The sequence below is a fragment of the Aulonocara stuartgranti genome, assembly GCF_965226115.1.
Source record: "Aulonocara stuartgranti genome assembly, chromosome: 11".
NCBI lineage: Eukaryota > Metazoa > Chordata > Actinopteri > Cichliformes > Cichlidae > Aulonocara > Aulonocara stuartgranti.
This window is the reverse complement of record NC_138947.1, coordinates 5,032,840-5,046,033: the sequence shown is the minus strand read 5'-3', so window position 1 is coordinate 5,046,033 and position 13,194 is coordinate 5,032,840. Positions and strand designations below refer to the sequence as shown.

Here is a 13,194-nt window from a genome sequence, read left to right as displayed (position 1 = left end):
TTAGAGCTCAACCTTTAGTGCTCTCCAACAATACCTAGTTGCATTGCATTGTGGGATATTTAAGCCAGTGTAACATCCAGTGCTTTCATACTCCAGTTTTCTCCAAAATATAATATTCTAGGTGTGTTATACTTGGTATATTTAGTTTTTGAGTTGAAGAAAAATCTTCCTCAATATTATAGTGTAATAACTCACAAGTGAGCAAAAAAATGTGGAAGATAACATAGTTTTATGAATATCAAATAGACTTCTCTGATGAAGAAATCTGCTGTTCTTCACCTCTGAAAACACAGCCACGCTCTCAGATATCCCCTCACAGGTTATCGATGGGAGGGTCAATATTGTCTTTGAGTTGATCTTTGGAAGTTAAGGTCATGAGACAACAGCTAACAGGGATTACAAGAAAAACACACACAGAGAATGTGCTGATTTAGGGGACTTTATAGTCTCTGCTGTTTATACTCTGTTCAGTTCATCTCCTGTTAATCCCCATGGTGGCAATTGGTTTACAGGAGAATAGAGCACCAAATCTACCAGCAAAGTGCATTTTGACAAACCTCCCATTGCGCACACAGTTTAATAGCTGACGCTAGATGATCTATATCCAGCATGCTGCTCGTCCAACTCCTGAGTTCAGTTCCCTGCTGAGTGATAAAAACCACGCTTAATTCCTGTCTTAAAAGTCACTGTGGAGCATCGGCGAGGACGCCGTTAAGAAAATCTGCCACCGAGGCATCAGCTTAAGTTTCACAACATTACATCACCTGTCTAATTGATCCGCTTGCTTGAGCTCATTTCATACCTGCATGGAAGTGCTGATGAAGGGGGTCTGGTTTCTCCCCCCTGGCTGCGTGTGTGCGTGCGTGCATGCGTGTGTGCAGGGCGGCAGGTATTAGCCCTGACAGATCGCACTGTTAATTGCTAATTGTGTTTCTCATTAGGCGCAGGGGTGACAGGTGTTGTTAGAGTGTTGTGAGTTCTTTCGGCGCTCTCCCATGAATTGCACTCGCTCCCTGCGCACCACATTGCCGATCCGCTCACTAATGGTTCCCCCGAGAACTCCCATCAGCCCCTGGGCTCGGTGCAGCGAGGGGTCGGCTTTAGATACTGTGTAGCAGCAACAGCCGCATTGGGAAGTCTCCTAACAGAGGGCTTTGTGAACTAGCACTTCCTTTTCTAACAGTCTGAATATTACTGTGCACATATATATTACAGTAACCTTAGTGCATTTTTTCCTTATTTAATTAATAAATGATCAAGAAAGGTATCCTAATCAGACCGTTTTTGCAGATTTTGCAGAATATTTTGGTGGGCTGGGTTGGGGTTTTAGATTCAGAATAACAAAATAGCAGAGCGTGTGAAGTGTTCCTGGTCTTATTCAGGTTGAATTTCAGATCATGTTATCGCTTTCGATTTTTCACTTATTTGATTTCTAAAGTGCTGCTGCTTGAATGTTAAGTCAAACTACTTTAGTGGGACGAGAGCATGAGTGACAAAGAGAATCAGGGTCACATCCTCGCCCTGTCTACTTAAGCTTGAGACATGTTTGACGTCCTTAAGACCACATTTACTTCCACAGTACAAGACAGAGAGGATGCTTATGTGATGCATGCTAAATGTGTGGCATTCATATTTAAAACTACACTCAGCCAGTTGAGCTGAGCAGGTCAGTAATTCCACAACTGAGTCATGTACTCACTGGGGACAATGAAATATGAAAATGTGTGCTGTTTTATTGGCTGTGGTAATTGCATCTTGGGCCATCAGTGAGGACACAAATTGTGTCTTGGTGAAGGCCTGATATGTATTTTGAGGAAGGATAATGGGCTTCTGCCTCATTTTTGTTAGATTCCTAACGAAAACATCATCACGGGGAAAAAAAGACTATTTGGTGCAAAATGAATAAACACTGAGCGGGTTAGATGCATAATTTCTTTGTGAAATCAGAGCCACAAAAATTTGATCTCTTGCTTTTCTCCATTTTGTTTATGTTTTGTTAGATTATTTCAGCAGGGCAGGACACAATTTGCACAATTGAAACGAGAGAGTCCTGGACCATAATTACGAAAAATAAAATAATAATAATAATAATAAAAATAAACTTGTACTTCATGTGCATTGAAACTGTTACTCCTGCTGGCCTCCTTCCCGTTTGAGCTCTTGGGCAAAGATAACATGTCATTTGCAGTATACTCTGTGTGTGCGCGTGCTGGTTTGGTAAAATCCATAAAACGTGCTCTGCAACCGTACACATCAGTAAGTCAACAGAAATCATACTGATGTACTGAGCGAAATCTGAGCGACGGTGTTGCCAAACATGGCACTCCAATGGAAACAAATGATTGCGTTCCTGAAAAGAAGAGTCGGAGGAATTCTGTTGCGTGGATTTTGGCTCTTTAAAGTCCAACAACAGAGTAGCATGCACTGCAAACTGTGTTTCCATAAAGGCAGGAAACATGCTGCTAGTAAGCACGGTTGAAAATGTCAGATTTAAGTGGCTGACTTAAATAATTGACCCCTGTTAGCAACTCCACTTTCCCAGCTATACACAGAGTGTAGACGGATAGTTGAACAGCTGTTTTGTGGACCTGTGGTCAAGTCTCGCATGTGAGTCATATACAAACCTCAGTGTCCACTTCATCAAGATGTTACTGAACTTGTGCCTTTTCAAGGCACAGGTATTTATTACAGGTGAGAGAATTTTCAAAGGATGCCGTATTAATTTTAACATTGATTAAGCATATACTTAATACCATTTATTTTTTTCCTTTTTTTAAAAATTCTATAACTCCTCAGCCTAAATCCTTCAAACATACACGTGACAATCATATAGGGTTCTGTAGGCCCATTTAAAATATGTGTGTGGGAATAATGGGCACAGTGTACTTTTATAAGTCATACCAAATTATTTTTGTGGTCCATTGGCTTTGGGTTCAAATGTGTTGAATACAAGCCAATAGCTTTAATGGACAGTGCTGTTAGAATCAGAGGCCTGATGTTTGTTTGACACTTAAACTGAGATCATTTCTAAGCTGAGAAAAGGTTAAAGCTGTTGTTTATTGTGCTGCATAATTACATTGCATTCATTTATTTATTTACGCTATATCTTGTGTTTGAGGGCTATTCTAATGCTACTGTGAATTAATTTTAAGTGGCAACAAATCCGATGAAAAGATCAGAACTCTGATACTTTTTCACTTCCCTACCTTGCTTGTGTCAGTGTGTCTTCTTCTTGGTCTTTAGAAACGGGAACTTGATGCAGCTGTTTGGGTGTGGAGTAAAACATGTTTAAAGGATGTAAAGATGAGAGGTTTATAGGTTCCACAGCTCTGTTGTTATTACTCATATTGGTACATTTTAAAATTTCCAAAGTTGTTTTAATCTAATTTCGGGCTTCGTTTTACTTTTACATTTTTGTATTCGTACTTTGGTAAACTTCACCTGCATGTAATAGATATTTAGCTCTGGGGACTGATTATTTATTTATTATTGCTGCACAGATCCCTGTGTACCTGCTTGGCATGCTGCTTTTTCTCTGTAGAGCTTTGTTGTCACTGGCTACTAATTACAGCCTGAGGACTATGCCTCTGGATGGCCAAGTCTGAGTGAGGCGTGTCCCCATGGTTTCACCTGCCTGTCCCTCATTGCTTCTATTAGCTTACTGTTAGCTCCACTTGGCAGCCATTATTAGCCTGGGTATTAACGTCTAGCTGACTCACTGTGATACCTAGATAAGTGCCTGTCACAGCACCCACGTGCATGTTCATTGTTCTTTAGACCTCGGGGGGATTTACTGCAGCTTGGAGCGCTAATAATAATAATTACCCCTCTGAAGACTGTTGGGTCCCTGCCCGTGCAGCCATGTTTACAGTCAACTCCATCTGGGTCTGTGAGCACTTATAAGGCTTTGCTCAGGGGATTTATTGTGAGTAAGTCCTGATCTATGCACCGATGTTGGCCTGTAAAACTAAATAATGACAGTCGAAGTTATCCCATGCCGATTAAGGTGAGGAAACACTGATGTTGTGAAAACTAAAAATCATATGTGTGTGAAATTACCAGAGTCCTGTCTCCCTGATGCATTCTCTTAATCTTAGCAGACTCTGTGACGGACAGAGTTCATCGACGAAATGTTTTACCACACATTTTTTTTCTTTCTTTCTTTTTTCAAAAGTAAATTAAACTTTCAAAAAGAAATGCCCTTTACTCAAAGCCATATCAAACATGAACCCCTGTTGGAACTCATATAGTGGTTGAAAAGGCTTGAATTTTTTCCGAGGTATACCAAGAATATTTTTATTGTGTCTTTAACTGTGGGGATGTCTGCACCTGTATAAAAACTATACATTTTGTTTAGGGCTGCCACGATTTGTCGACTAGTCACGATTACGTCGACTATCAAAATCGTCGACGACTGATTTAATAGTCGACGTGTCGTTTGAAGCTTTGTAAGATCGCAAAAGACGCAGGAATAATAGCAGGACTTAAGAGTGTAATAACGGACTGAAACAGAAGATGGCAGCACAGCATGTACAAGGATGCCAGCTGCCGTTAAACCCCGAAGAAGAAGAAGCAGCTGTGTCCCAGAATTCATAGCGCGGCCCAGCTTAGTTTCCAACAATGGCGGTAGCTCAATTTAACATGTTTACTACCTTAATATTAACGTTCTGCACCTCTCATTAATCGCTCACCTTCACGTTGCCACTCCTACCTGCACTCTGAGCTCCTCCTCTGTTACTCTCCTTTTACCATCTGCTCGCTCCTCTCCATGAGCTCACTCAGCCCTAAAAAGTATATAAAGTCAAATCTGTGATTAAGACCAAATATTAAACATTATTTGATGAAATTGAAGTTCCAGATCACCCACATGAGATACTCCACTGGCTGTCTATGCAAATAATTTCTTCTGCTGCTGCTTCTTAAGTTTAAAATAAAGCGTTTCTGAATTTTAAATGCGGTCAGTGGTGTTCATGTTCATAACCCTTAAAAATTACAAAAACGAAATCTTCATCGTCACATTTCTCTTTCCGTCTCCTCAGTTCGTTAACTCGCACTCTCCCTTTTGACCTTTGCTAATGTGTCTGTTTCACATGGCTTTCGCTCCACATTTCATCTCTTACACACACACACACACACACACACACACACACACACACACACACACACACACACACACCCTGCCCCTGCCAGCTCCCAGTTGGAGGTGACTTGCGATCTCTGGAGATCTTTTTATTTTCCAGCGCACACAGCAGATCTGTCCAGTGCCAATTAGCTTTTTATCAACGCTAACAACTTCACCAACAACCTGTACACTGGGTGACTGATTGACAAGCTGCCAAGCTTTGTTTTTACAGTGAAATCAAGTGGAGAGAATAAAAATTGTCCCAGTTGATTAAATTACGTCTTTCGAGCATGGCCTATTAATAATAATCTCTGTGCCTTCACACTTTTTATTTCAAATCTAAGGACATATGTTCCCCTGTGGTTTTCTTGAGGCTTGAAATTAAGTAGAAACTGAGGTAGAGATGTAAAGATGAAAGGTTTTCTGCCTAATCGGTCTAAAACTTTATTTATAAGACTCACAACCAATAAGTGAGCCGCATCAGTATCCTGTTGTCTGTGTTTGTGAGCAGTTCATGCTTATACTCCATGAATGAGCTACATTGGCCAAAATGCTGTCTTGGAAAAAAAAAAAACATGTAGTTTATGTATTTACAGTATTTTGCAATAGTCTTGAGCTGCTTTTCATATTTGGTTTCCAAGGAGCCAGAGTGTCTTGCATTTATTTATTTATTATTATTATTGTTAACTGTGTTTTTAATGGGCTTGAGGTAGTTCTCCAGGCTTTCTGAAGGTCTTTCATTTTGACATTGGTTGCTTTTTCACTCATTTTCAACTTGGCAAAGAACCCATTTTAAATGGTGTCTTCAGGCTGTTTGTTACTGACAGCGTTTCGGAAAAACAGTTTGTTCCCATTTATTCAGGTAACTCTACAAAAAGTGGCAAGGATGCAAGGTACAGAATTCTATACTATATGTTTGAGTCGTGACTTTACTTTGGGTTACAAAGTTTGACTTTGTTTATGCTTTATATGTTTTCCCTGTGAATTGAATTTTAGACCCAAATATTCCCTCAATTATTTTGCACGCCATTGATTTTAAAAGTAGTAAAGTTCCAATGGCAGGAAGTTTGCTGTGTAATATGTTACTTTCACTTCCTGATCTTCTTCTCTGTAATTTGTAGAAAATGTGTGCCTAACTGTTGACATTAAGAATGCAATCATTTGTTTTTCAGTGAGTGTTTTAGAGTAGTTTGTCTGTACAGCTGCATTATAAATTATGTTTTGTAAGCCAAAGCAAAAAAATAAAAATGAAGCTCTAAAGGGGAAGGAGTGACGAGAGCGGGATGAATATATCGCAGGGTTTTTGCATTTGAGCAGTAAAATCAGTGACTTTGCAGAGTGAAATTCTGATGTCTTTGTATTTTTTGTGGACTCATACTGTAATATGTGTGGGATATATTTAGGAGCTGGTCCATGGCTGGAAATGACTGTTGAGTACGCGAAGGAGAAAGAAAAGCAACTAGACTTATTTAAGTTTCTTAAAGACCCTTTACTTCACATCTGAGGAGCTCCTTCAGTTCAGTGGAGAGTCCCAGGTATTTAAACCCTAGCAGGAGTTTTTCCTTAAGAGGGTCACTGACCTACTATTGATCATGTGCCTCATCACATGATCCAAGGTGTGAAAAAGGGTGTGGGTCATTAGCTCTGTCCCAATTCGTAGGCCGCATCCTTCAGAGGACCTGGCTTTCTGGGTCTATGTGGGCTGGGTCCTTTGAAGACCCAGAAGGCCGGAAGTGCTTGCTCCTTACTTGTCAAGGCGCCAACTAACAACTCTACTCCCAGTCTGCTTGTCCTCGTTGTTTAACAGGCTCTACTTCCGTCGGTCACACTCTCGCTGTTGTAAATAATCTGACAGAGCTGACAGTGATTCAGAAACTATTTCCATTTTCAGTTTATTAAATGATGCAGGATTTTTTTCACTATGCAGAGACTGTAACAGTGACGCTGACACTGATCCTTACATGATCGCCGCTGTCAACCCAGAGAAGGTTCACCACCCACTTAGTGAGCCGTCCTGGAGCCGTGGCTGGTGTGAATGCACCACTTCGATGATGGGATGTGACAGCAGATCCCTGAGCAAGCCTGAAGTGTCCACACACATCTTTATCCCTGTCATACGCATAAAAATGCAGCCACACTGCACCACTGGGCTCACATTGCTGCTTTTGTTCATGCTTATACTGTATCTTTGTTTGTGTGCCTTACTAAACGCTTGAGGTTTTTAGGATTAAATGAACTTGGCATGTGTGTTGCGTGCTAATATCAGAGCAATTCTCAAATACCTGACATGGTGTATCTTTCCAACTGTATGTAAATGATTTAAGATGCAGTCACACAGGCCTTGAGACTGGTTGATGAACCTTGACAAACTGGTCGCAAGAAACAAATGTGTATTCTACAACCAGTTTATGTGATTACTGGGTGTTGCCACGAAATTGGTGTGAAAGAGAGTGCTTCACCGAAAAACCTTGTGATTTGCTTGCTAGCAGATTGCTAAAATCGCTCATATTTTGGATGAAAGATGCGGACTTCTCTGCAAACGCATCTCGTTTCTTTGTTTTTGTTTGGAACCTGCTAGCAACCAAAGCAATTGCAAGGAGGTTTTCGGTGCAGCGCCATATACCTCATTGTTTCCAGTTTCACCTAGCAACTACCTGCAACCTTCATCAACTATTTGCCAGACGGTTGCGGAATACACAGTTTTCCCTAGTAACCAGTATATTAGTATTAGTATTAGTATATTATATAGTAACCAGGGTATTATTGACCAGCCTACAGGCCTGCAGCCTATTTGGCAGTGACTATCAGAAATCAGTGGGGAACATATATTTCTCCGTTACAACTAGTGGTTGCCAGATGGTCACATATTGGTTTTTGGGACTTTGCTAATTGGACTTTTGATGACTTTGATGAAAGAACTTTAATTGGCAACAAAGCTCATTTTGTTACAGTCAGAGAGGAGAATTATCTTGTTAGACAGAAGTTGCGTGCTGGTTAGAGTGTATTGTAGGTGATTTACAGCCACGTTTTTATGATCACACCCAGTTTCAAAACACCAAGATGGTCACAGTGCAAAACACTTAGTTTGAGGCCTTATAATGGATCTAACCAACAAATAACATAGACATAGTTAACAATGATATTAGACAATTTATTGGTCTATCCTTATTATATCATTGTGAACTGCAGCATATACATTTTCATTTATAAAATTTAAGATCAGGCTTAAACTGGGTTGGCTCATATTCACGGACATGTTCAACACTTCACAAGATCAGATGTTCGTCTTGAAGCAAAGCTTCTAGTAACCACCAGTGACAAAGCAACTTTAATATTTAGTAAGAATAGTTTTTTTTTTTTTTTTTTTTTTTTAGGCAGCACAGAGCTGCTGGAACATATATGGATAAAACTTGCCAACAGGCACCACTGACTTCACGTAAATATGGTGTTTAGGCTGTATGTCTGCTTTACCAGAACAAAAGGAAAAGAAAATTGCATATTGTTCTGTATTCTATTCACTGCTTTATTGCAGCTTTTGTTTTTAGTGCACAGACATAGACAGCCGACACTGTCAGACTCCATCTGTCATCAAAGGATGTCAAATGGAAAACGGCTGAATTCCAGTGTATCCTGGAACCATTTCCACCTCTTCCATTTGAGTGAACCTGGGCAGTGATTGTACCACGCCCACTCTTTACACTTAATTATTTAATTGTGGAATTTGGTTCAAAGTGTGTTAGGTGTGCTAACTAGTAATGTTGGGCACTGTATTAAAATACTCTAACAAGACAAGGTCACCTACAAAACTGGAGACTGTAGATGCATTTGCTTTAAAAAAAACAAAACACAAAAAACTAACATGCAGTTAGCTTAGCTAGCATGATTTCCAGGATAGCTTGTTAGCTCAGAAGGTTGTTGATTTCTGTGTGCAATCAGATAAAGCCATGTCTTCACTGCACGTCACTCCAAAATCATACACAATAACCCTTTTCAGTGTTAACAAATCAAAAAGGAGCCCCTACCTCGTGCTAGTATTTAAAAATTGCCATTTAGAAGATTTGTAATTTTTTATTTTATTTTTTTTAACCAAACTGAAATCTCAAGGAGGTAAACCAGAAATTAGTAGAACAAAAGTAACAGAAAACCATTGCTCTCAAAATATCAACCACTACTGGACATGGACATTTGACATCATCCCTGCAAAAAGTGGAGTGTGACTGCACCCTCAGTCACCGTCTTTCTTTGTCTTTCTCTTTAAAATGTTTCGTTTCAAATGAAAGCAACTATGTTTACTATGTGCTAAATGGATCTGAAATTATTGCCAGTGAGAATGTGAAGCTTTGGAACAATTGTAAGATTTAAAAGATAAGTATCTACAAAACAATGGCTCATTGGGGTTTGTTTTCTTTCTTTAATAAACCTGACTTCAAATGCCATTTATCCCACAAGTCTTCACTTAGCCGAGGACTCCCTCCTCCTCACGCCACCACCAAACAGCAGTCCATCTAGATTCCACCCAGTCTCCTTCCAGCAAACACTATTTAAACAACCCGGTAAACATGTCTGTCTTCATTCATTACCCTGCTTCTCATCATGATCAAGCCTCCCGATTTAATGAGGCAAATAGATATTTCTGCGGTGATTGTCTCGCTCTCCCACAAAGTATTAAGACTATTAAATGGACACATCTGTTTTTAATTAGGAGCTAAAGTCACCTCGACGCTGCCTTCCATGTTAATGGACTCTGATTCCATCAAACCTGCCTGACAAACAATGCAGTGCAGTGCGGTTAGCAGTAAACAAAGGGCTCTGGGTGTGAAGTAAAAAAAAGGACAGAGATACTAACACACAATTCTGTGCAGACAAAGATGCAAAAGACGTTACATCTTTTCAGATATCTATAGGCTATTTTTAGAATTGAATTTCAGTAGCTTACTTAAGTGTGGTTGTAAGAGGCCACAGATTTAGTGACGGCACATGTTCCTGATTGTGTCAAATTTGTAAGAAAACTGTCTTACAGATATCAGTCCAGCGTCATTGCTATTCTAGCTGTTCAGTTAGAGCCACTCACTGTTAACTGTCTCACCCAGATGAATATAATTCAGCTATCTTGTGAATAAAGATGCAAAAAAGTCCCGTATTTTCTGTTTTATTCATATGAAACTTGATTACGCTGAGCTTTGATGAATTGCAGGTTGTAGCAACAGTCAGTCTCTCAGGATCGATGGTAAGAGTTTCACACGGTTACCATCAAAAGTTACAAGTCTCACTTCATATATCTTGCCTTTGAGGAGACGGGGGAAGCTTGTATTCATATGCAAAATTTATATTTAAAAAAAAAAAAAAGGCTTCAGCATCCTTCACACCCTGTGAGCTTCCAAGCCTGTCAGCTTTTATATACAGCATGCCATAGTAAAGGTTAAGTTCTGACTTATTTTGTTATTTTTCTTTTTTAAAGAAAGTGCCATATGCTCACAGTGCCACAGCAGTGTTTCCTCACGGAGGGCATCTGCGCTGCATTGTGGGAGCGGGTTACTGCATTCCCCCGGCATGTAGGCAGAAAGGAAGTGGGCAGGTGTGATACTCTGGGAGGCAGTTCCCAGCAGAATAAAACATGATTAGATGGAAAACTCAGGAGCATCTTCAGGGGACGGAGAAACAGGCGGCGATTCTGAGCTCCACCTGCCATCTAGTGGAAATGAGATTTATGTGCAAACAGAAATAAACCACACATTATTTTTTCTTCTTCTTCCATATAAATTTATAAAAACTACAATCATGAGAGCAAGCCAGCATTCTTTTTTTATTACCAGGAGTAAGCTGTACGTAAAGACAACTCTGCTTTGATTTCTAATACAAAAGGTCTTGTGCCTTGCCGTGCTGCAGAGCGTTGGCTGGAATGTGCTGACGCTGGCCTGTTCTCACCTGGAAACGGCAAACATGAAAAATTAAAACAGGTCATGTCTTTATTTAGAGTAGGAAGTGCTGTGTGGACAGGGTGCAGTTGATGTGCGCAGCTGTGCGTTAAGTGTCTGACTCCCCTGTGACTGCACATGATTTACACTACAATGCTCTCCTCTTACCACCAGGTGGCAGCAGATAACCACGTCAGACTCTTCTTCCCCAGACATCAGTTTCCTGTCTCAGTCTGCATCACAGGAGACGTTCCAGACAGTTAAGGATTGCAATTCTGTTTTTTCTTTTTCTTTTCAGTGAGAAAATACCAGCTTTAGTTTGACTGCAATCTTTATTATGATCATAACTGCGTTATTTGACACATTTTATGCTCCAGTTCTGAATTATTAGTGACCAAAGATTCATGGCCAACTGTAACTATAAGGGCAAATGTCAGAACTATGCAGCTGTTACGGGTTAGCCACAGTGTCTATATTCACATCTCATTGTCACGAGTAGTTTTTTTGGCACAATACACAGAAAATTGTGGGTTTTGGACACAGAGGATCATTTATCTTATGTTAGAACAGTTTTATAGTTGTTTTTATTAAATATTTTCAGTGGTTTGGTTCTTTGGCTCTTTACTGTAGTCATGTTATGTCCTAACTGACACCATTGATTTTGTTAGAAAAAGATATGAGCAGATTAAATCACTTAGAACGTTTTATGTCATATTTATTTGTCCAAAAGTGGTCTCCAAAGCTCCTCAGGATTGTCTGGTGCTGCTGTTACCCTTTTCTTGGACAGTTGCTCAGCATATTCTATGACCTACTTGTCTTTAAGGTTTGCTGTCATGTTTTCTTACAGAGCAGCTACTTCTTATTGCAGTACAGCTCGGCTGTGTTCTATATTTTTGCTTACTGAAGCTAATGTGTGTGTCTACGTGACCGATGCAGCTCCATCTTGTTTAACACTAGGCTGGTTTTTGCTGTCTTCATCGTCCCTCGTGACTGAGTTACACTGGTTAAGAATTCTAGCTGCAAGCAAGGAGGAAGCATCCCAACCTGTGTGTGTGTGTGGTCTTTGTGAATGAATCAAAAGACTGGATATATATTAGAAGGTCATGATGCTGATTAGACCATTTACTTTGATTTATAAAAAGAAACAAAGAAGAAAAACTGAGGCTTCTGACAAAGTAAGAGATAATTAAATAGGATTCAATTACGAGTCCAGTGACTTAATAGCAATTATAGAAAGTCACTGAGGTCATAATTCACATCCATCTCCTTGCAGATGGTATATATTAAACCTGTTGCACCCTAAGCTTGGTTTTTTTCCTTTGTTTGTTTGTTATTTTACTCGGCACATATTTGAAATGAATACTCCTCCTATATCCCATAACCTCTTGTGCCTGAAGAGTAAATTTAAATAACATAATGTAGGTGTTTACTCAGTGATGACAGCTGGCCAGCATCCAACATGAATGCCTCTGAGAAGCTGTGTTTTGGTCTGGATAAACACAGTCAATGATGGCTCTCTGCTTTTACTGGAGGACGACTGACAACTGACGTGTGTGAAGCAGCTTTGGTAAGAAGCACAGGACACATGTTAGGCCTTCTTTTATTATCATTGTTTATTATATTAAGAAATAGATATCGTACTAGAAGACTCATGGATTGAAACTAAAGGGAGAATTTGGCAACAGCAAAGATCTTTTAGTAGAAATATAAATTCTGGAGCTTTTTGAAACTTTTTATTTTGGTGCAAGGTTATTTATCCGTGTTGACTTTTATGATTCTGTATTTAGTTTTATGTCAAGGTGGCTGTTGAAATTCACAATAATATAGATAATGCTTGAAGATATTGCGCCTCGAGGTGTAGCAATGTGGCTGCTTGTGGTAAAAACTTTCTTTAGAAATTTCTAAAAGGGATAGTTGCTTCACTAGTTCAACATTGTACTGTATGAACCTACCAAGTGACTCATTGTCAGACAATAAACTCCTGATTAAGGCTCCTCGATTACAGCAGTAATTCTAATCTCAGTTACTTAACATGATTATTCATTAAGTTAACAAACATTTATGAATCTTCCTCTTTTTTTCATGAAAAAAGGTGGAACCCCACACTAGGCTGTGTTTTGATCTTTAATGACCCGAGGTTTCCAGCGGGGTGCCAAC

General features: G+C 39.7%; 1 protein-coding gene across 8 annotated transcripts in view; it reads left to right on the top strand.

The window, feature by feature from the left end:
• LOC309717525 (uncharacterized protein) overlaps positions 1-13,194 on the top strand; it is a 60,779-nt gene that overhangs the window by 25,472 nt on the left and 22,113 nt on the right. For all 8 annotated transcript variants that reach the window (XR_014279718.1, XR_014279719.1, XR_014279720.1 and 5 more), the window contains one exon: positions 11,212-11,296. Coding sequence is in view for 5 of the 8 variants with exons in the window: in XM_082552174.1 (XP_082408300.1) it covers positions 11,212-11,296 (85 nt within the window). In the remaining 3 variants the exon portion in view is untranslated. The remainder of the gene's footprint in view (positions 1-11,211; positions 11,297-13,194) is intronic.